Below are 24,588 nucleotides of genomic sequence, written 5' to 3'. Positions count from 1 at the left end.
TGTTGGCGTGCTTTGGTGCATGGAAACTAGGAGTCATGATGCATTTACAATTTATACAAATTATATACAAAGGCAAAGCAAGTCAAATTCTAATTTTAATGGATAGTTTCTACTCCATCTATGCTTAATTTTTGCACTCATTACCACACTGTTTATCTTTGGTTGTGTATTTATACTTTCGCCTATTTACTTTGCTTGTTTATATTGCTATGAGAGACCTGTTCGTTGTTTTTAAACAATGAATATACATCGGTATTATTCTATTCTCCACACTACAGAAGCTATACATAAACAAAGAAGTATTTTATAACAGCAATGGCATTGAGAATAACTTTATTAAAGCAAACATTCAGAATTTTACAGTACCGGAGTTTACTTTAGTATTGGTTAAACAGAATGTCTAGACATAGAAAAATTAACTTAACTTAACTGGACATTGATTAGCATTGTTATTGTGAGATTTAATCCCCATACAAGGTGTAACTATGCTTTTCTAAAACATACACGGTCCTATTCAGATACTGACATACATATTCTAAACATGTGATCAGACTGGTCCATCCACAGTGTTATCTTCAATTCTTCACCTTGTAGAACCATTTGTCAACTGAAAAAAATACATAATGTAAATAATGTAAAACAAATGGGAAAAACTTCATTATTTTAGTATTTATTCAAGACAAAAAACAAACCCGAGCATGGAATTGGACTGGCATCTCCACACGGGCATGACTGGAAATGTAAAGAACAGATACTATCATAAGATCACAGATCATATCTAGCAGAGTAAAACCAAACACAAGCATGAATCTTTGAGGATGTCAAAATGTGTATTATCATCACATTAGTGAAGGCGATTTCACAGACAGGGCTTATCCTAGTCCCGGACTAAAATGCATGTTTAAGCTTCCCTGATTAAAAAAAAACATGTTGCACTGACATTATTACCTTAACATTAATCAGTGACTTTTTTGTCTCAAGATGCACACAAGTATTGTAAAGGTTTGTTTGTAAACCTACTTAATTATCCTAATATATTTCATTCAATATCCTTTTCTATTCTCTTCAGTTCTAAAAAAAAAAAAAATACACAACTTAGATAGGCTTTGTGAGACTAGTTTTATTGCACGTATGTATTCCTGTTCTTGTGTTGTTCTAAATGCTTCTATTGTTTACCTTTTTATAAGTTGCTTTGGATGAAAATGACAAAATTTAATTGTAATATAATTTAGCCCTAGTCCTGGAATAATCTAAACCCTGTCCAGGAAACTGCCTCCTTATGACACAAGGCACCACTAAAAACATCTGTATATTATGATATTTGTAAGGTATCCCAATAAAATCTTGGTAATAAAACAAAAAGGAAGTTCTTACTGCATCAACAACTGCTTTGGCTTCATCTGCTGAACAGCAGAAAGGACTGTCGCTCCCTGAGAAACACGTGTTCTTGCTGCATAGTACAAAAAAAATTACTTGAGATTAAAGAGAAATTAAAACAGAAAAAAAAAAATGAATAAAAAGCTAATAGCCTTCGGTTTACACCCAGTGACCACTTTATTAGGTACACCTACACACTGACACAAGTCTGGCAGAAACTCCATTTATAATCACAAACACATAGGGAGCACAGCTATTTAAACCAAAGATCAAAATTTGGGATATTATGATAAACTGAATGTTGCCTGGATTTAAGACTTTTCCCCATAATGTAATATTTTGGCAAATATTTACTCTAAACTAGATATTACCAAATCTACACCTTTAAATCTGTAATGATCATGAATGAAAGTCAAACACCAATGCAAGACGAGCAAACAAATTTAACTTTTGTGGTATAAATTACATACAGGTGTTATTTGTGGTATATATTACATATAGATGTATATCACATGCTATTCACTTACCAGTTTAGTTCTCCAGCATTGGTTTGTTGTGAAATAAGTGCTTTCCAAAAGCCATGGGTGGCTTTAATTGTCTCAATGGCAAAGTCCTGTAATAAGAGTAGCATATTATCAGTGACGTAAAGTAGATTTTACAAGACAAATCGGGGACAAACTGTATTTCATGAGTCTATTTATTTCTAGTGGAGTATTAAAAATGTATCCAAAAAATTTTAATATTATGAGGAAAGTTTACTAAACAACATACCTTGTCTTTAAACTCTTCATTGAATGCAAACTTGTTTTCAGGTTTCCCATCAGGTACTTTGTACCTCCTAAACCAATCAACTGTGGCCTCAAGGTAACCTGGCTTGAGTCTCCTCACATCACTGATGTCTAAATTTCATAACAGAGGAACAATCACTCTCCTAAATCTACTGAAAAGAACCAAGTAACTCACCAAGTTAATACTTACTGTTAAAGTCTTTTGCCTCAGGGTCATCAACACTGATTCCAATGACTTTCCAATCAGTTTCACCTTCATCAATCATTGCCAAAACACCCAGGACTTTCACTCGGACAATATCTCCACGAGATAGTATCTAAAAACATTAAGGGACATGGAGTTTGTATATATATATACACGTATACAGTTATGCTTTGAATAATTATATATATATATTCAAAGCATAACTGTTCATATAACAACATTCCTGTTTTTTACAGGATGCTGTAAAAACATGCACTAATAGCCAAAGAAAATAACTTTTGAAAAAAATACCTTGCTACCAATTTCACAGACATCAATAGGGTCATTGTCGCCACAACACCCGGTGTCTTTGTCTGTGTGCCCAGGGTCTTCCCATGTCTGTCAAGAAAGAGACAAACACACAAGGCCAATAGAAAAACTATATTACTCTTTGGAATAGCAGCAGTAATAAACCTTGAATTTACATGAAAAACTTGAAAGTAATTATGTAACAATAACTGTATTCATTTATTCTTTAGCATAAAATTAAATCTGAAGATTGACTGTGTGTTTTAGTGCTTTTTGAATGTATTGTACCAATTAACACACCCTTGATTTGAAATTTGTAATGTTTATATTCAGTGCATGTTTATTTAGCTTACTTGTGGGATTGCTCCATAATTCCAGATATAGCCTTTATGTGGGAAAACATTGGCTACATAGCGCAAATTGCCCTTCTTCACATCTTGCTTAATTGGGTTCAGAGGGTCTTTTGTAGCGATCTGAAAGTGAAGCATAATGTTGAATTACACAATGGCAGAATATAACGCAGACAATAATTGGATGATTTGTTATTTTGTTATACTGCAAAAGTACACTCCAGACATAAAATTCTTGTATTTTTAACATTACATTGTACTTATCCTACTGTATATCCAGCCATGTTAAGTTATATACGTATCTATATGTAAATATAAGGCCATACAACATCAATGTGTTATAAATGGACAACGTAAAGTGGTTCTGTAAATGTGATAAAGTTAGCTCTGGAAGTTTGCCGTATTAAACATATGTACACAATGTTTATTTTATGTCCTTTTCTGATGTTGTCAGATGTGATTCTGGTGGAAAGATTCAACAAGTATAATATACTGAATTCTGTTTGTACCTCCATTTTTGCATTTGTCCATCTTGGGACTTCAACAACCATGTGGAAAATATTCTGCAGAGCACAAAAATAAATAATTATAATAAAATACAAAAAATATATATTTCTAAACCATAAACTTATAATTTTACTAAACAAATACATTCATATACAGAAAATATTATAATGAATGAGCAAGTAACAAAGTTAAGATAACAGACTAGTACAAAGTATTGAATGATGACACTTAGTCCTTTTACCCATTAGGTTAGCCTGATAAAAAAACTGATAGACCCATGCTGGATTGTGAAATTATCATTTGGTGCCAAGTGATTCCCACAAGGGAAAAGACATCTATAGACAGTCAAGACTTGTTATCACGAATGATGATCTTGAAAATTTTGAGAAATACTTTACCTGAGCTTCATCTGCATACATAGGTATGTCATGGAATGGTGAAATGTACTTTCCATCAGAGTTCTCTGTTTATATAAAAAACACTTTTTTAAAATTATGTATTAACATCTATGCATAAGTACAGCTGTATGATTCGGTTACACTTGACATAAAATCACACTTATCACCTGACTTGCCAATTCAAACAACTTATGAAGTGTATGCTGCTGCATAGCACATTTAATGTAAAAATCCATCTACCACCACGTGATTTATCCTATAAATAATTTCCACAAAATATGCTATATTTTTATGTTGTTGTTTTTAAATACTTAAAGTCTTACCTTTAAAACTGCACAAAATCCTTGTGTTAATGAAAAGATATCAGAAATCGCACTCTAATTTCCCTTTATTGTGTACTTAATCTGCAAATTAACTACTATCAAAAGAAGACGTGTTATGTAATTGTGCTAAGGGTGAGATTACAGGTGGCAACTATAAAACACGCCCTATTTTTAGAATAATCACCTAATAAGTATTTCTAGAGTTTGTTTTACTATTAAATGTAGATTCAAAAGACAATATTACAAAATAATAAAGCTTGTTTAATACTGCACTACATAGATATAAAATAAATCCAGCTAGGCAATCCAGTTCGTGCCGAGGTTATCCTTAAACGTTAAAAGATCGTTAGATAGAATTCACTAATCATTATCCATAAATCTAAATATTCTGGCTAGCTAACCCATAGCCACATATAACTTCATAAACCCATTGAATTTACAGTTCCTTTGGTTAGGTTTTAGCTAATGAATGACGCAACGAAAAGCGACACGTGGGACTTGCAGCTCAACCCCTTTCATCCCCATTCAATAAACCACCCTCACTTTACAAACGTCTCATTATCAAAAACTAAAGATTGCAATTTACACTTACTGAAATATATCCTATAGCTCAAAGTGTTAGGGTTTCCTCGTTCCTCAGTGGTGAAACTCATACTTTGCTTTCAATGGTGTATTGATTCCGGTAGACCGTGTCACAGCGGCAAACCCAGCGACTTTGCTTGCTATAGGAAATCACGCATGCGCAGAGACTCCGTTGCGTAAATAGGGCTTTCAGTGCGAGATTTGTAATCCAAGATTACTTTAAAATAATTAACGTCTGTCTGTCAATCGGTCTGTCTGTCTGTCATCTTACATCATCAGTATGAAAAAAATACAGTACGCATTTAAACAGTTAGATATAATTTGACCGTAAAATGATGTACTGCAGGAAGCAATAAAGTGATCAATACTGTAAATCACATTATTAAAACTGCATTTTATATATTCTGTAAACAACCACTCAAAATATTATAACTACAACAGTGACGCGAATGTGGGTGTGAGTTTATGTGACGCATTCTCCGCTGACGTCATATCCGCCCAGCTCTCTTCGCTTCCTGCCTGGCGGAGGGAGGGGTTGGTGCTGACGGCTGGGAGGACGAGCTGCACGTCAAGAAAGCCTTGGAAAGCGATAATAAAAGAGGGAAAAGGGCCCAAGGTTTTACCTTCCATAGGGATAACTTATCGCTCGAGTCTGATTAGCAACCGAAGCGAGCGCAATGTCGTCCAGTCGTCAGCTTAGTGAAAGCAGGGCCATCCCGACCAGGACGGTGCTGATCAACGACTCAACGCAGCTACCTCACGACTATTGCACCACTCCAGGGGGCACTTTATTCTCTACCACCCCGGGAGGTAATGCACTCCATGTCCCGTCTGATATATGGTTGTAATATGCATGGAGAGAGTCGTGTTGTTGGAGAGTGGCCTAGGTTGGCCAGGAAGCCAAAAGTGTGTCCCAAAACCTACATAGACAGGATTTTGGGGCATCATAGTTTCGTAATGATTTATTTTGCGTGTAAACGTGTTTAAAAATGTTGGGACGTTTAAAATTGAAGTTGCCAAAAATGTTGTCTACGAAGGCAGCTTGATGGGGTTTTGAGACGGCCATGGAGTTCAAAACAAAAACAGCTATGATGATGAGCGCCGCCCGTGCGTCACTCTGATCAACGTGATTGGTCTGCAGTGACTGATAGACAGAACAAAGGAATGCATTGGTTTTAACTCATACAGAATTAAAATAAATCCCATGGTTATGCTTTGTATTTATCCAAGTGATAATTTATTGTTTGTTGTGACCAGTCATAATAAATTAGTCATGTGAATTCCATTGCTCTAAGAGAGTCCTGTTGAAATGTCATGGGTTGCTGTTTGTGTATTGAACTGGTTTATAACCGAATGCCATCCTGACAGTTGTTATGACAATGCAGGTACCCGAATAATCTATGATCGCAAGTTCCTGTTAGACCGGCGCAACTCACCCATTGCCCAGACCCCACCAGCACACCTGCCGGTTATCCCAGGAGTGACAAGCAAAAATGTCCTGAATGAAAAGAAAAGAAATGAAGCTAACAACATCAACAATCATGATGCCAAACCAGGGCAAGGTTAGTCTTTAAAACGGATCTAACTGGACCTGTTTTTACTTGCACCACCCTGTTATACAATTTATCATGTTTTGTACACACATATGGTACAGTAAAATAATATGACTGGTGAAAGGTTTGGACTAGTAATATATACAGTGTTTATAATATGCAGTATAATTCTATGCTACACTACACACACAGATACCATTATAAATGTATTAGTTTACTGATTAGTCATGCATGTTTCATATCAAATGGCATTTTTCTTTTGTGTCACAGGTGAAGATGCTCAGTTTGAGATGGACATCTAAAGAAGAGAAACCAACTTGAAGAATGATTATTTACCTGGTACCTGTGTGCCAGTGGCTTGGCTTGTAGAAACCAATGTTGTGAGCCCTCTCCTTTAGCTCTCTCTAGCTGCAGGGTGCTGCATAATCATGGGGATATTTGACTAATGTTTGCCCAATTGGGCTGCAGGAGCCCTGAAAGTTAACCTTATGAGCTTTCTCTGTTTAAGTTTCAGGGCAACCTCCAGCTGTACTTGCTTTGTCACAGAGCAAGGGAAAATTCTGTATTGTAAGTGCCCGGACTTTTTACAAGTTTACTGTAATAGAATCATAAACGAATCGGCCATCAGAGATTCACTGCTGATAGTACATCGTTGTTTTCAAAGTACACTGTTCCAGTCTACTTTGTTCACAAGTAAAATAATTTGCAGACAAGTCAGCCAAACTGTAATCAAAATGAACGTGTTCTCCCAAATTTAATCATGGTTTTCTTTCCCTATCAAAAAAAAAATGGAAATACGGAATACTTTGATTTTTCTTTGTAATGCTAACAAGGAGCAGCAGGATTAGCACCATAATTTTGGTTTAAAGATAAATAGACTTGCATATTCATTCCAAGTTTTTTATATCAGTTAAACATTCGTATACTCTTGATTTTTTTTTTAAGACTTGAGGTTTTTTGGAATTTGATTAGTTCAGATGAATAGTTTTATAAAACTGTCATACCACAGACCTTAATAAATCATTTGAATTCATACAGAATCATGATGCCAAACAAAATCACCAGATTTTTTTTTTAAGACTAATGCAGAACTTTCCTTAAAGTCACCATTTCAGTTCAGTTTTCCTTAGTCCTTTCTTCTTAAAGTAAAGGTTAATTTAAGGTAAAAATAATATTAACAGATCACTGTTTGGAATGATCAGATTGTTACATTTGATCAGAGAAAATGGTTGTTGCTCAGACTCATCCCGGTGACAATACGGTTTGTTCCTAGCTTGCGTGCATGGCAAGCTACTTTAGGTGATACTTGAAGGATTCCCATCAGCTCTGTAGTCACTGTATCTGATAAGCACTTCTGGTCAAAGGTATACAATACCTAGTGCTGTTAGACCGGATAAGGATTTCATGTACTTAATGAAACATTACGACAAAAAGAGAGCTGGTCTCAGGAAGTACTTGCGCTATGTACCTAACAAGTACACTTATTATTGCCCCACTCATGGGAGTAATAACAGTGAATATTTAACATTAATATCAGATGTGATATTTGCTGTCACTTTCCGATTACTACAATTCTTACAAACCTTGATAATCAAATCAAAGGTAGAAAAGCACTGAAGTGTCGTTTGGTCATTTTACTATCTCACAACTACACAATGTGAAATTTCAAAATTTCTTTAAACGATGGATAGTTTTGTAGTGACCAGACATTCATATTTTGATTCAGATCAAAAAATCTTGAAAACTTGAATCTTTTTACTGCTCTTCTATGCATGTTGTTTTGATCTGCTCTTTGTTTCACATGTCAGAATCAAGTTAACATTACTGAGTTACCTTATTTTTGGGGATGCCAAATCTTCTGAAAAAAGCTTTGATTAATGTTGAAAGTTAATTAAACAAAGAGATTATTCAAACAAGTGGCCTAGAAAACTTAGTCTCGTTCTATGTTTGTTATCCCGGCAGAGAAATAATTTTTTTCTCTCAAACCATTTCTTGTGCTTCGCCTCTGTATCCATGCCTTACTAAGCTGAACAGCTGTTTCAATGCAGTTCCCATTGCATACCTTAAAAGAGGATTATTTCCTTTCCATTGGATTTCTTTTTATTATTCGTCCCTGATATTAAGTTGAGAATTAACTGAATTTGCTATGTTTTACTAGAAAGCAATTATATTTTTGAAAACATGTTTAATATCATTTACTTTCTTACGGAGATGGAAAGATTAGGACATAAATCAGTGCAATGTTTGTAATACAAGTAATGGGTTGTTTGACTTAGGTTTGGTTGGGTGTTAGGTTTTCCTTGATCGTTACATTTAAACTTTCTATCAAATATTCAATACTGGTGAATTGAATTCAAATCCTTGAGAACTTGATGCACATTGTCCGTTGTAAATCATAATCAAATTTCTGTCAAAGTCACTTTTAAATAATGGTGATTTAAAGGGAACTTATCATTTTACTACCCTCGTAATATATTTGAGTTACTCTAAAATATGAAAGTTTAAATTTTGAAAAGGATCACTGCTAACTTTTGCTTCCCTAAGGTATCAGAAATGTATTTAGCTCTGTACAGGGGGATTTTGGGTGAAAGTGTTTTATCTAATGTGGCAGAAATTTCAAACTTTATTTTCTTTTTTTCTAAAACCCTGTTTAGTTTAATTTTAATAAAATGCCAATGCCAGTGGACACTGTTACAGCAAGATGAATAAAAAGTTCCTTGACATCAGCTCTCTGTGTTCATCTTTTCTGCTGTAGTCACTAGGTGGAGCACTGTAGTAAAGTGCAAAATCAGTTTTAAGAACAAACTCGAGCAAGAATGTATGTAATGTGTATTATATACCTGTACAAACATACACTTTTAGGCTAAGCACTGTGATTGTCACAAAAATCAAACTGTTTTCATGGTTTGCACCAAACAGGATGAAAGTTTTACGTTTCCTTTACCCGTGCTAGAACAACTTAGAACTGATTAAACTGAAATAGGTCTGCCTCATGTGAGAACTTGGTTGCTTTGAAACTCGTATCCACACCTCACCAACAGTTTAAAGAAAAAGACCACAATTTCAATGCAGTGAAAGTTATAAGCCTGGTCACTAAGCAAAATATTCTTGCAAACATTTTTATACTTCTTTTTTAAAAACTGTTATTATTGAAGGTGGCAACTTCCACTCTATCCCCTCCGAGCACAATCATGTGCATTTGTACTCTTTTAAAAGATAAGTTACTGCAGATATACGCATCAAAAATAATTCTACTCACAGAATGTGTTTTTGTAGAACATGCATTTAAATCCGTCAGTTTCTGTTCTGACAATGTGAACAGTATTAGGCACAGACATAAATAGTTGTAAAATGCAAATTAGACCTATTGACGACTACGCTGCGCAGATTTATCAGCATATGGCATCAAATACCGCGAGAGCGATTTGAAAGCAGTATGCGGTCGAAGCGCTCTCGCGGTACTTTGATGTCATAGCCCGATCGGTCGGCGCTCCGCCGTATGAAGTTGAACATGCCTTTCAGCTATTTTATACTGAAAGTATTTGTCAATAGTAAACGTGGAAGGGAAAGTAGATGAATGTGAACTTATTGTAAATTGGTGAATTAACTCAATCTCCGCCTACCATCCTCCCTGTTTTAAACATATTTTGCTCGCGCTGCTGTAAGCTTGTCCATGTCAGATGGATTTACAATTGACTGCATTGCATTTACTGACAGGACTCAATATGAGTGAACATTTAACTTTTTCTTACAACTCAACACGAAACTCCTGAAAGGTGTCTTTAGGAGCCAGGTGAGAAAACTGTTGAATAATATTTTACCTTGACTTCATTCGCTATTGTGATTTTTTTTATCAAAGTTAGTCTTTCTATCATTCTGTGAAATATCTCATTTTTACAACGCGAGAATTTATTTACACATGGCAGGACATGTGGGTCCTGTAAAACTTAGCTTAGAGAGTTTTATTTATTTATGTATTTATTTGTGTATTTATTTATTTTACCGACAAATAGACATATCTGTAAATTATGTTGTTGATGTTCTTAAACATATATATTTAAGTATTTAATATTTAAGTCATTATGCTATATGCATCTTTATATCACAATTTAAAGAGATTTGATTGTAAAGACCGCACATCTATATTTAAACAAATGTAAATACATTGCATTAGGGTCCCTCGGTTGGCAAAAAATCTTAGAGGGGGGCAGTCAATTGGGTCACAAAAGGTTTGTCAGCCCTTTGCTGTATACACATTAGATTACTTGTGTTAGGGCATTCACTGTACTGCTGACTGTCTAGTTTTTTAAGTTCATTTATCAGTGTGAATAAGGACATGTCAATCACTCCAGAATAGCTGCAAGCTCAATATACGTGCACTGATTTGTGTAGCTTTGTAAGGATGCATCCCGGGTCCTTTCCCATCCATATTTGGAGATTTTTGTTGTTGTTGTTTTTGTTCTAGGACCGTGATACTCGGACTCAACTGGAATTTAAATCAAGTCCCTGAATGGGAAAGCATTGGTCCTGGTGCCAGCGTCTCAGTATACCAAACTTTCAATTGGCCAGGCAGTTATATAAACACAGGACAAGAATATCATAATGACATTTACAGACCTATCATATATTTTTCAGTCTGGCAAAAAGTTGATGATTTATGAAACGAAAAAAAAAACAGGATTGGATATTTCAACTGCACAATCTCATCATCTCTTTAATGACTCTGTGGCATCAAACTCTTAAGGTGGATTTCAGTAGATGCAAAGGCTTTAGTAATGTTTGGTCTTGTGGTTTCTTTTCCTCCCATGTTCGGTGTTCTGTAATGTCTCTGTCATTGCTTAAGAGTACTTTGCATGGGTTGTCCCTGTGAATGTCTGGAGCCGCCCACATTGCCGTCTGGTTGCCAGATGTACTATAGTTCTCTTTGGCCCCCTCAAGGGTTGGGACTGTTATCCTGTCACTGTAAGTAGAGAACCAGAGAGGCATTGAGCGAGACAGCAAAAAAGATAACTTTGGTGGCACAGAATTGTGTTAAGTTGAAACAAAGGGCTTCTTTTTTATGTTTTATGGATTCTGCTGGCAACAGGACAGTACGTTTGTTTTGTAAGGATTAACCGATAAAGCACGCTGAACATCTTTCTGAAACTGAGATGCAAAAGCCCAAGGATGTGAGCACACGCGGCACAGACATGGGACAGTAAGCAATTCGTTTAATGGTCAAATAAAGTGGAATGACTAAGATGATGTGCATGTGTAATTTTAAGATAAATTTGATTGATTGTCTGGCTTTTTGGTATATGGAACATGTATTTAAATGCAGGACTTCCTTAATTTGTTTAACACCAGATTTAGTTACATGTGTTGGTGTTTTAGGAGGAGGAAATTGAATCTTTGTGGTCTCACCGCTCAGTATAAAGCACATCTGTATCTTTACATCAGGACTGAAATAACCCAATGTAAAATGACTAACATGTCTAGCGATTTGCTATTAATCACAATATAAATCCATCACAGCTCTGTGCAGATTATGGGTACGAGTGCCAGTGCAACATCACAGGCTGCTCCACTTGCATCTACACAACAGGCTGATTTCCAAGGTAACGGCATGGCAGAGTACAGACGCTCACTACAGTCACTGAACATTCACAACAGCAAAGCCAAGTCCATCATCACAAACAAGGTGGCCCCTGTTATCATCACGTAAGCAACATGATGCTTTTTAAAACTTTTGCTTTTTAAAACTCTGTACAGAAAATCACAACTTGTGTGTGCTACTATTTAATTAAACTGCAGTGAGCAAATCTTTATTTTCAGTAAAATATTATTAAACACAAAAGTTTGTTTAAGGTTAAAGATTTATTCACAAAGTTTCATAAGATGTCAGGACTATTAGGACTTGATGTTTTATGGTCATTGATTTAAAGGGGACATTTCACAAGACTTTTTTAAGATGTCAAATAAATCTTTAGTGTCCCCAGAGTACATATGTGAAATTTTAACTCAAAATACCCCACAGATAATTTATTATAACATGTTAAAACTTCCACTTTGTAGGTGTGAGCAAAAATGTGACGCTTTTTTGTGTGTCCTTTTAAATGCAAATGAGCTGATCTCTGCACTAATTGGCAGTGCTGTGGTTCGGTGGTTGGATAGTGCAGATTTTGTTTATAAGGGTTTATTAATTTATTTATTGCAAGTATAAAACAAGAATATGATACAATATCAAACAATCTTGGATGACACAAATACAATAAGTATAAAGCAGGAAAGAAAGCAACCGTTTGAAAACAAAGAAAAAAAATACATACTGTATGGCTTAAAGAATTGTCATCTTATGTTCCTGTTGAAAAAATTATGTTAAATTTGAAAAGAAAATCATCAATGTTTGACAAGATTTGGGGCAAATTTGTTAAATATATATATATAATATTGATTTTACATCAATTGGAAATGCCGATGTGAAAATGTCAATTATTAACTGTAACACATTATGTTTATAATTATTTTATTTTTATAAAAAAAATGTCCCTTTCCTTTAATGCATTTCAAGGTCTTGTCATAATTTCCATATACGTTTTCTGTCTATTGGGGCGTTGAAAAGGGGTGGGAGGGTGATTAGAAAACTTTTTGTATACTGAATTGAAGCTGTAAGTTATTCTTGTGAAAAAAATACAGAGGTAATAAGCGACTTATGTAACATTTGTCAAATCATTATACAAATTCACAAATTTGACACTTTTTTGATTATTAATCTTTGTTAGTGTTATAATTAAATAATTATGGTCACAATATTTTTTGTGGGGGAACTCTTGAGGAAAATTTGGATAGTGCCGATTAAGAGGTGGTATTATCCCCTTCTGACATCACAAGAGGAGCCAAATTTCAATGAGCAATTTTTTACATGCTTGCACAGAATTGTTTACCAAACTAAGTTACTGGGTAGATCTTTTTCCTATTTTTTAGGTTGATAGAAGCACTGGGGACCCAATTATAGCACTTAAACATGGAAAAAGTCAGATTTTCATTTTATGTCCCCTTTAAGCTTAATTTTCATAAGGAATTGGGAAATAGATTTGTCCTTTATTAAGAATACATTATTAAATTATTACCAAAATTTAGTTATTCTTAATGCTTAATTTTTATGTTTATTGTAATGATTTTTTTGCAGTGCAGATTTATCAACCCCTTCACCTTGACTTTGAGAGGGCCTTCTTATTTGACATTTATTAAAAGCTGTGAGATTTTAATGAAGTTTTATCTCTATACAGAAATAACTGCAAGGAAGAGTTTCAGATTCATGACAAGATCCATTCTGCCAATTACTCACTTGGGAGAATATCTGACATGCTCCCTGAGCACTACCTAGTGCTGGTAAGTTTTTAAACCGAGATTTAAACAAATTATTTAATTAATTTAAAAGGACTCAAGATAAAGAAATGAATTAAAGAGATGGAAATGTAAATAAATGCATGGCAAGTTCTTGTCATTCACGATGAAGTGAAAATTATAAAAAACAGTTTTTTGCTCTTTTATTTTCCAGGGGGAGTTTTTTATGGTACAGGATGTATACGATAGAGCCGATGTCTTAAATACTACAAAAAGCTATGGGGCCCCAAACTTCCGCAAAGTGAAGGGAAGTTACCCACTTTTCGGAATGGGCCAACCCAGCCTGAGCGGTTTCAAACAGGTCCTCCAGAGATTGCAGATTGAGAACTATGAGGTCTGTTTGAACTTGATCATAAGTGGCTTTTTGATTTTCTAAAATGGTTATCACATAACATAATATTGATAACAGAAATATTAATGACGCAAGTGCTTATTATTACAGTGTTTTTTATATTAGAATTTTTTTTACAACTGTTTACACTTGTTGTAATAATTTTATCCCAGAAAACATAGTTCCTTATACAGTATAAGAAGATTGATATGCAACAAAAAGTTACTAGCATCTAGTGTTGTAGTCAAGTCCAACTTGAGTGAGTCAAGACCAAGACAAGAGATTGAGTGTCGAGTCCCAGTTCACACCTAGCTCGACTACAACACTGGGTTCCTTGGTGAATTAGTAAAAATATGGTGCTTTCATCAGAAATAGCTCTGAAATGAAATAAAAAAAAACAGTGTTTAGTTTTATGTAAACAGACCTAACAATAATGAGCAATAACTTTTAATCCCACAAAATATGTGAACAGGAGGTCATTTTCATCTGCGTTAGGGAGGAACCAGTGGTCTTCTTTCATATAGATGAGGACTTCATTCCATACACTCCCAGAAAAAGAGAGAATCTCCATGAGAACCTGCATGACCTGGACAAAGGGCTAAGTGCAGAACAAATGGAGCTCTCCATCCGGAAAGAGGTCAGTTAAAGAGCTGTTATAGCCTGGCTTGGGCTCATGATGAGTTTTATCAGGGGGATTGCCTGCCATCCTTTTAAGGCAAAGTGTAGACAGGGGTCACAACATCTGTTCCATGTCAGTTTTTAATTCTTCAATATGTGTAATGTCTTTTCTCCAGTTGTGTGACTTGGCCAAACTGAGTGAAAATATGATCTATGTCTATGATGACATTGAGCACTTCGTAGACAAACCTCGGCGTGTTCAGATTCTGTCAGAGGAGGACATTCACGTCACTGAAGAGGTCTACAAAAGACCACTTTTCAGTCAAGTGTTGGACAGGTAATTTTGCTTGTATATTTGAAAACAATATATAAACTAAATTTTCTGTTCTGTTATAATGTGTTGTATCGTATTGTATATTATGAATTCTTGATTCTTGATTTAGATATTACAGGCTACCACTCCCCATTGAAGGGGCACCAATGGAGGAGACATTTGATGCCTTTGTTAATATACTCAGGGTAAGACCTACATTATATGAAAATTTCAAGGGAGACCAGGCCTTGTTGTTTTTAGGGGAAGTTGTCACAAGGGGTATACAGTATCTCTGTACACAGATCTGAGTTAAAAGTCCTATTAAATGTGTTTTTATCTAGCAGCTGTTTTGTATGTTGATTTTGTGTCTTTTAAACTAAATGTCCGATATCATTATATTTTGTTGGGTAAACAAGTAACACAGTGGTCACATGGATAGTCATTCAGAAAGATTTTTGAAGAAAAAAGTAAACCTGTCCTGAGAAATATTCACTGGAGTACAGTGTATAGACTTGTCCTGGTCTCCTGTACATTTTTAATTTCAATATCTTCATGTGAACTCTTGTTTAAATGTGATGATTTATGTCACTGAAGCAATACTTCATCTCAAGAACCTAGAATGTTTGACCGAGCGCTCGTCATCTTATTTATATTTCATTGTCACCACGAACATCAATCTTTGAAAAGCAAATGAACCCAGACAAGAAGTTATAAATGTTAACATAAGACCATGGAAAATGTCTTTAGGTGTCTGCTTATGATCAAGAAATTGCAAGGTATTTTTAGACTTTTTAAATCCAGTTTCATCATCTTTTCCATCTTGAGTTCACCTTTTTCAAACCTTATTCCTTTTTATCAAAATATTATTTGTGTTTTGCAGTTTGATTGACACAGGATCATAAATCCAGGATGGTTGTTTTTCTGTGAGGTTACAAAAATGTAAACAGAAATGTTTATTATTACTATCTGAGAGAATGCTGGATATAGACAGACCTTGTAAATCTAATTTTCCTGGATTGCTAACAGTGTCTTTTTTCCAAGGCCAATGGGCAAACACCCACACATACACATATTGGTACTTCTATTGTTATAATTGACGTACTAATTAATGATATGTAATTAAAAACATCCTTTACACCTAAAACTACCCCGTATGTACCCCTTTTTGCATTTTGACATGTTTATATATGTTAATTTTATGGAGCAATTTGAAATACAAGCACAGTTGGGGTGTTCTTACAAAAGCTTTTCCTACATTTGTGATGCCGCCTACCCCTCTCCCATACACAGGAGACCCATAACCTCTCTGTGATGCGGGATAGTTCAAGACCTCTGCCTGCACTGCTGTTCAGCTGCCAAGTGGGAGTGGGACGTACTGATCTTGGTTTAATCCTGGGCGCCTTAGTCTTGCATCACCTGCAGGGGGCATCACAAACCCCCAGGTACCTACAGTACAGTACAATACACAGTGCAAATCATGTTTATCTTTCAAAAGAAAAGCATTCATTTATTCATTATTTAGACACGGCTTTGTTTCTTTGAGGCCATTTATCCTTTTAATTTATGCTATTTCTTAAGCACTCTCTCTCACAGTCATGAGGAAGTGAACAGTGGACACAAATTGAATTTCCAAGTGATTCAGTTGCTAATCAGTCGCCTACCCAAAGGTCAGCAGGTCCTGGATGAGGTTAGTGTTAATAGTTTTTATTTAAACAGCGTACAACTAATAATTAATGTATAAAAAGCACACCGTATTAGGAACATTAAGTATTTATCAAAAAGAAAATTAATATAGGCATATGTGAATTAACAATTTTATGTAACCTAAATGTTGTATATGTGCAGTATCGGTAAAGTTTAACAAACACATATTATTTCTTTCATTACCAAACCATTTTTGTTAAAATAATTTTTGAAATGATTTAGACTGTATGTTAAAGAAAAAGCAGCCAAAAAGAGGCCAGAATACACATGAACTCCTTCAATATTGTTTTAAAAGCAACATTATTCCTATACACTGTAAAAAAAAATTGCACTTAGATTTTTAAGTATAATCAACTTGGATTTACAAGTGATTTCAACTTATTTTTTATCTTGACTAGTGATTGGTTGCTGTAACTTATAAAATAAAGTTGAAATAAGTTAGGGCAAGATAAAAAATTACTTAAATGATTCTTAATTCATTTTTACATTTTTTTTTTAAAATTACGTAATTTACATTACGTAATTTGTTAAGTTAAAGTAACATAAAAATATATGAAGAGTTTGGTTCCATAATGCAATAAACACCATTAAAAAAAAGTTACCATCAAAATCAGTATTGTATCTGGTCTGTATTATAAAGTTAATTCTTAATTTTACGCAAAAATCCGCCATGTTATTTTGTCATCTTTTTTCCAAATCGTGACAAATGCAAATTCAACAAATTTGTGTTTACATACATTCTATCATTTGCTAAGTTTACAATTATTCTATGTAAAAAAATATAAATAAAGAATGAGTAAGTTTTCCAACTTTTGACTGGTACTTTATATTAATATATATAGGTTGAGGATGCGATTGCCATGTGTTCGGAGATGCAGAACATTAAAGATGCTGTGTTTGAAAGCAAACTAAAGCTGGAAGACATTGGGGTAGATCACCAGATTCAGGTAAATCCCATTGATTATTTACACATTTGTATTAAAATAAACTAAAATGATTTATCAATAGTTTATGTTGTTGTTTAAAGGGGAGCAGTACAAAAGAGTATTTACTGCAGAAAACACTGCAGAGTCTTGAGCGTTACCTGTACCTGCTCGTTTTCAATGCATACCTTCATGATCAGGTATGGAACAGCCATGAAATCAATTATACTCTAAGTGTATGTCATTATTTAAAAAAATATATATTGAGTGTCTTCTTTCCATCATATTAGTATCCACAGGCATTTTCCCAGAGCTTCAGTCATTGGATGCATATGAATGCTTGGATCTACAGATTGCTGACCTCTGTAAATAACACTGAAATCTCTGCACCAGCCGACCTTATAACTGATGGGATCAGAGTTCTGGTGAGGGATTTAGTGCAAAGACATAGGATAAATAATTTATAAATTAGGATAATAGAGAATAAATAAGTTAGACCACATTGTTAAAAATGTCACAGACAATTGCTGGTTTTAAGCAGAGCTGATATTGCAGTATAGAGCGGGGAAAATATATGTGTCAAGTATACAAGAACATTTAAGTATACAAGTTGAGTCATAATAAAGTGAATTATTTATTTATTATGACTCAACTTATACTTAAATGTTCTGATTTCTTTGTATGAATTCAATATATGGCTTGATGGCTGCATCTGGTGAAAATTTTGTGTCAATAGCCCACTTACAAATCCCCTTACTGATAAAAATGCTAATGTGTCAAATACTTATTTTCCCCACTGTATAAAAACACCATATAGGTTGAATTATAAAACTTATCAAAGGCTTACTTTGTAAGTTTGCAGATTCTTCTAAACTATAGGTTTACACACTACATGTACAAATATAGGGATGAACATACTGTAACTTCAATTTCTTTGAAGGTATCCAGTGAATTTTTAGTAACAGATCTGCTCAGTACATCCAAGGACATGAAAGTGGCAAATTTCAGACGTGTTTCAAAAATGGCTCTGTATGGAATGGGCCAGCCAAGCTCAGAGGTAAACACATTTTGAGGCATTTATTAGCTGGATATGTGCAGCGCAATCTTCTAAACCCTGGCTGTCTGCGATGTCTGATAGGAACTAATCAAATCTTGTTCGTATCTATTCAGGCTCTGTCTTCTGTGGTGTCCTACCTGACGGACCAAAAACGAAGACATTCTGGAATTCTCTGGATAAATTTACAAGAGGAGCTTGTGTTGGAGGAAAATGGACAAACGTTCACGCCGAGAGAACCCGGCTATTTGGAGCAGACCATTCCAGTGTGGGTTCAACACCCAGGGCAGCTTCAGGTGTACTGGACTTGATCATTTGTGTATCTATTGCATCATATCCAAACATTATGGCCTTCACTTATCTATTCAGGACTAGATATGAATTTAGTATTTAACAAATCTAACACGGTATTAGTTCTGTTTCATTCAGCAAACGTAAGCAGTGCATATTTTTTCTGCCCACACACAGCACTTTCTATTCAGTAAGTCTGACTGAATACAGATGATTTAAGCAGTTTACAGCAAGCCTTCGGGCTCTGAGTTTTGTTCAGTGTAGATTAATTTAATGTGCATTCACATGTAAATGAGGTTTGTAATAATTCTTAATCACGCAGTCTAAACGTTTAACAATTTATGGCCGTTATTAAAAAAATACTTAGTGTATAATATTTTGCAACCTAGAAATTGGGTATGCAACCAATGCTGCTGCTTTGCTCACATATACATATTAACCATAAAATGTGCATTTTTAAGACATATTTTATTTAAGTATTAGAGGGACACAAGGTTACATACCTTGTCGCAATATTAAAATAGTTAAACCAGGGTCTTTGAAACAGGAACTAGAGCTGGCAGTGAAAGACAACATCCTACAGTCTGAGAAATGGCTGGAGGTCATTACAGAGCAGGACAAACAGATGAGGATGCTGAAGACTTGTCACACTATAGAGGAGCTCTTTAATGATCAGAAAAAAATCCATCCTGGTCTCACCTACCACCGGATTCCTCTATCTGAATATTGTGCACCTAAAGAAGAGGCAAGTTAATGTGAAAGTTTACCCTAGCATGTGGCAGAGCTAAACCTACCTTTTTATTTCGAATGACGTCACTCTTTTGCAGGTGTTTGACCAGTTGTTGGAGGCCATGAAAAGCAGTCTGGCTGATGATCCCTGCTGTGCTTTCGTCTTCAACTGCCTTGATGGGAAAGACCGAACTACTGCAGCCATGGTTATTGCCACACTCACCCTGTGGCACATTAATGTGAGCCATTTTCAGCTTTTAGCTGTTAAAGGAGAAGAGCCAGAACAATACTGAGCTCATAAACCATGACATGACTTTGTTTCTTCAGGGCTTTCCAGAGTGCAGAGACGATGAGATTGTAAGTGTTCCAGATGCCAAGTACACCAAGGGAGAGTTTGAGGTACAGTTCATGTCAATACATTAATCTAATTACTGTTAAAAACAACAAGTTAATTTAACCTACTTTTTTAAGTTTTGACTGATGATTAGATGACAAATTTAGAAAAAAACAAGTTGAAATTGTTTAAAGGGGACAGAGAAGGAAAAACCATTTTTACCTTGTCTTTGTTGAATAATGGTAGTCTACCCACATTCACAAACATACAAAAAGTGCTAGACATGCTAAACATCTCAGTCTCATAGAAATTCCTCTTTTAGAAATGTCAGCCAGAAAACGGCCCAATCTGAAAAACTGATGCTTATGACATCACAGGCATCTAACTGCCCCTCCACTTTAAAATAATTGGCTACATTTTTAGAGTGGCAGCAAAGTCAGCCAATCAGTAATGATATTGCAAGTTAAGCCAGTAGGGGGAGCCAAATAGGTGCAAAACCACTTGGTCAAAATCCCCCACCTTAATACAGATATCTGATTGAGGTTTTTAGGGAGCTTCTAAAGCATTACAGACCCAAACAAAAAATTTTTGTCTACATGTCACATCACAGAACAAGGAAAAATACCCTGTTCAATCATTCTATGTCACCTTTAACATAATTTGTTAAGTTAAAGTAACATAAAAATATATGAAGAGTTTGGTTCCAAAATACGATAAACACCATTTAAAAATTAGTTACCACCAAAATCATCTGGTCAGTATTAAAAGGAAATTCTTAATTTTACGCAAAATCAGATATCCGCCATGTTCTTCTGTCATCTTTTCTCCATTTTTTTCCAAACTGTGACAAACGCCACTCCTTTTTCTGCAGAAAGCAATAAATCAGCTGAACAAATCACAGCGCATCATTCCATGCATTGTAAACAACAATGGCGGTGCTTTGAATACACACAGAATCCTAGTTTTCCTCATCTACATTGTATTTCGTAATCAACAAACAAACAAAAATAAAATAATACTTTTGATGGCATTGATATACTGCCGGCTATTGCTTGTTCTCACACAACAGCATCAAGCTTCTGTTATGCTCACACATTGACTCCAGGGGATCATGTGAATAACTTTCCATTATTTTACGCGAAGTCAATGAAAATCGAGCAAGACCAAAACATTTTACTGCTGAACGCTGTCAAAAAAGTTTAGCGACAACGTTCCAAGGATGACAGCAGCAATGACAGTGTTCTTAATATGAAAATTAAGTGTTTTGATTAATGCCATTAATGTTTATTTTTTTAATCAGTGTATACCACTAGTCATCTAAATGAATATAACATGGCAAAGATGAATGCACATTTATATATTGATTCAATAGATATTTTGAAAAAGAAACATTTTTTTTTACTGCATTTTGTGAGAAAAAAAAATCAGTATTTATAATAAATCTTTGAAAATCAAATTATGGATTTGAATTTTTTATGTTATTATAACCTAAAGATGCTATGTGAAAGTTTGTAACAGAAAATATTGGTTTTCATCTTGTCACTTTCTTGGTATAGAAACACGTTTTTACGGAAATTAGTCAAAATGGGTTCACTGAGTTTTGGAACCAAACTCTTCATATGTTGATATGATCTCATTTTTTTACAGTGTAATAACCCATTATTGAGTTTAATAACCCAGTCTAAAGTAGAAAGTTTTTATTTTTGGCATTTGGCATCACAGTATTTACAAATACAGAAAAATAAACAAAATCAGCTAAACGCCACTCCTATCAAAAATTATACTAACCAAATACTTTTGGCATGTATTGTACGTTTATCAAATACTTTTGCTTCAAATCCATTCAATCTCGGCCTCAGGCCATTTAGAAATACCAGTTTGTTGGCAGAATTTAATATAATATGTATATGACACTATATATATAATGAAAATCAGACAAACACACAAAATACAAAGTTTACACTTGACCCGAGCCATGTTTATCTACAGTACTGTTTATGTGTATATGTGCAAACATGTGTTCAGGTTGTGATGCAGGTCGTGAGGCTCTTACCTGATGGTCATTGTGTAAAGAGAGAAGTGGACACTGCTCTGGATATTGTCAGTGAGACAATGACCCCCATGCATTACCATTTACGGGAAATCATCATATCCACTTACAGACAGGTAGAGAGAAAATCACCCTTCTGAAGTCCTTGATATAGAGCACTTCTTTAATAAAGGACAACAAAAAATACTGCTGATCAAAGGCTTAGGGAGCATAGCCCCCCAATATAAGCATGAGCTGAATATTTCTTGACCTAAGTAGTTTGAATCTTGGAACATATAGTTTATTAAGTAAAATAAAATAAAATGTCATCCACCACTATCTGCACCAAACGTAATAGAGATAATAAAATCAGATTGTGTAGCTAAATATAAGTAGAGGGATAACAAAAGGAATAACAATGTTTACTGGTTTTTCAATCCCCTCAGATTAGGACGGCTAAATCAGAGGCTGATGCCCAATGCTTGCGGTTAAAAAGCCTGCAGTATCTCGAGCGCTACATTTATCTCATCTTGTTCAACTGCTACCTCCATCTGGAGAAGAACGACTCCTGGAGGAGATCCTTTAGCCAATGGATGCACCAGGTAGTGTCCTCACAATATTGATCAGACTCTCAGAAAAAAAGGTACAAAAGTTGTCGGGGCAGTACCTTTTCAAAAAGTACACTTTTGAACTTAAAAGGGATAAACTGGTAAGCAAGCAATGCATTTTATGTTTGTATCATGAGTAATGAATAATACCAGCTACTGCCACATGCTTGTGTCAGGGCAACTTTGAGCCGACCTCATAGCTACATTGTTGGCATTGGTTTGTTGTGTCCCTACTCTTAAACAGTGCTACAACTAAACATAAGTCACACGAAACATAAATGGCAAAGTGTTCTCTGTCAACATGTTTATGGTTGAAAACATGTTCAGTCTCATTCAGGCATTTTGTCAATCCAGCCATGATGTTTAGTTTTAGTTTGAGGACCTGGAATACAATGGGAAAACTCAACTGTGACATCAAGTGTTCTAGCTTTCAAATAAAAAACATTAAATCCAAAACAACTTATATACTAAACATTGTAAACAGAGAGCATCTGGGGGTGTTGTGTGGCTTGCACAAGGGAACAATGGTTATAGAGTGTGAATGAAAATGTAATTTTCATGTTCAACATTTTTAGCAGTTTAATAGCACAAACATTGCTCCCTCTGCTCCAGGTGTTTCTCTGCCCACCACATGCCTCTATCCTCAGATATACAAAGACAAAAATCCAGCTATAGACTCAGTTGGCGAAGTCCCTTTTTTTTTAAACTTCAATGTTGCTGGAACTTCTGTTGAGTCCATAAAACATCTTTTGTGCACCAAACCATTTATAAACTTTATGAAAGTAAACCCCTTTTTTAGCATATATTTAGAAATCTTCCACTAAACATCTATATGGGTTATTTTCTTTCAATGTCGCAGGTGGCAGCCAGAGCTGGCATCTATTCCATCCTCGACCATCTGGGCTTTTCTGAGTTTGAGAACCCTGAAGACTCTCTGATGGCCAGACTGCGTTTCCGCTGGCTCCCACACAGCATCCAGTCAATTCCTATGAGAGGGAAACTTATTTAGAAAGACACAAGGCCAAGCTCACTACATGCTGAATCTTATTTCATTACAACCTTTTATAATACTCGTTTTCAGAACTCATTAAACTTTTAAACAAAGTTGTCTTAATTTGTTTTTACTCTTTTCATGAGCCATTATGTCTTGATTTAATGGCTTTTGGTCAGCATAATCTATTACACCTGGCCACAAAAACAATTCTCTAAAATAAATTTAGTGTGAGTTTAATGCAAGTATGAGTTTAAAGAAGAGATTGCTGTTCAATCCTGTGGATCGGGTAATAAACTGGCATGATATAAATGTCTTTCAACATACCCGGGTCATATATTCAGTGGGTGTTGATATGTTTGGGGGTGCATTTATATGAAAAATAGCTGTAGCATATATGCAATTCTTATAACAAAATTATTGTCCAACAGAGCCAATGTAAGAAATGTACAATTCAGATTAGAAATACACTGAATGCAAAACAAGATAATTTTTGTTTTCCAAAGCTAAACTAAAACATGACCTTTAGTGTGTTTTTATATGATTGATACATAATGACCTGGTCAACTACATATTTTATAGAAATCAAAAGAGAATAGATCAGATAGGAATTACTCTTGCTGCACTCAGTAGAGTCATATGTGCTTTGAAAAACTGTACCTTACATATCTCATCATTTGCAACATCCTGCAATATTCCTTTGATGTTTAGAGCGCTCATCTCATCTTTGTAGGGAATATTTTAGCACATCCTACTGAGGCTGATGGTTTTCAGCCAAGCCTGAAGTCAAAAATCAAACCTCAACTTCAATTTTTGTAATTACTGTAATGCTCTGCTGGGCAGTTGTCCTGCATCCTGAATAAACTGGCACAAATAAGTGCAAAATGTAGATGCTAGAGGTCTTAC

The 24,588-nt window shown here is 35.0% G+C and overlaps 3 protein-coding genes across 5 annotated transcripts; 2 read left to right on the top strand and 1 right to left on the bottom strand.

The window, feature by feature from the left end:
- Positions 1-353: 353 nt before the first annotated feature.
- ppa1b (inorganic pyrophosphatase 1b) lies at positions 354-4,991 on the bottom strand. The gene is made up of 11 exons (XM_065296584.2): positions 4,829-4,991; positions 3,914-3,978; positions 3,518-3,571; positions 3,012-3,131; positions 2,662-2,748; positions 2,356-2,482; positions 2,149-2,276; positions 1,905-1,990; positions 1,375-1,450; positions 693-732; positions 354-607 (listed from the first exon to the last, which is right to left on the bottom strand). Exons 1-11 carry the CDS (start codon positions 4,887-4,889, stop codon positions 576-578), a joined length of 876 nt encoding a protein of 291 aa, XP_065152656.1. The 5' UTR covers positions 4,890-4,991; the 3' UTR covers positions 354-575.
- A 326-nt stretch (positions 4,992-5,317) lies between these two features.
- On the top strand, positions 5,318-9,097 carry eif4ebp2 (eukaryotic translation initiation factor 4E binding protein 2). Its single transcript, XM_065296589.2, has 3 exons — positions 5,318-5,628; positions 6,204-6,380; positions 6,642-9,097. The coding sequence occupies exons 1-3, from the start codon at positions 5,496-5,498 to the stop codon at positions 6,671-6,673; spliced, it is 342 nt and encodes a 113-aa protein (XP_065152661.1). The 5' UTR covers positions 5,318-5,495; the 3' UTR covers positions 6,674-9,097.
- An 846-nt stretch (positions 9,098-9,943) lies between these two features.
- Positions 9,944-23,795, top strand: pald1b (phosphatase domain containing paladin 1b). 3 transcript variants are annotated; one of them, XM_065296583.2, is made up of 20 exons: positions 9,944-10,164; positions 11,886-12,071; positions 13,640-13,742; positions 13,912-14,091; positions 14,561-14,725; positions 14,883-15,043; positions 15,150-15,225; positions 16,310-16,461; positions 16,598-16,706; positions 17,566-17,670; positions 17,751-17,846; positions 17,937-18,071; positions 18,587-18,703; positions 18,817-18,996; positions 19,539-19,736; positions 19,819-19,959; positions 20,048-20,119; positions 22,080-22,220; positions 22,530-22,685; positions 23,551-23,795. In XM_065296583.2, the coding sequence occupies exons 2-20, from the start codon at positions 11,899-11,901 to the stop codon at positions 23,698-23,700; spliced, it is 2,610 nt and encodes an 869-aa protein (XP_065152655.1). In that variant the 5' UTR covers positions 9,944-10,164; positions 11,886-11,898; the 3' UTR covers positions 23,701-23,795. The 3 variants fall into 3 exon arrangements, with proteins under 3 accessions (XP_065152655.1, XP_065152654.1, XP_065152653.1); XM_065296582.1 differs by lacking the exon at positions 9,944-10,164 and adding an exon at positions 11,122-11,568 and having other exon boundaries at positions 16,613-16,706; XM_065296581.1 differs by lacking the exon at positions 9,944-10,164 and adding an exon at positions 11,123-11,568.
- Positions 23,796-24,588: the final 793 nt, after the last annotated feature.

Source organism: Paramisgurnus dabryanus, chromosome 20 (assembly GCF_030506205.2).
Source record: "Paramisgurnus dabryanus chromosome 20, PD_genome_1.1, whole genome shotgun sequence".
In the NCBI taxonomy this organism is placed as follows: Eukaryota; Metazoa; Chordata; class Actinopteri; order Cypriniformes; family Cobitidae; genus Paramisgurnus; species Paramisgurnus dabryanus.
This window is presented reverse-complemented; position numbering and strand designations above follow the sequence as displayed.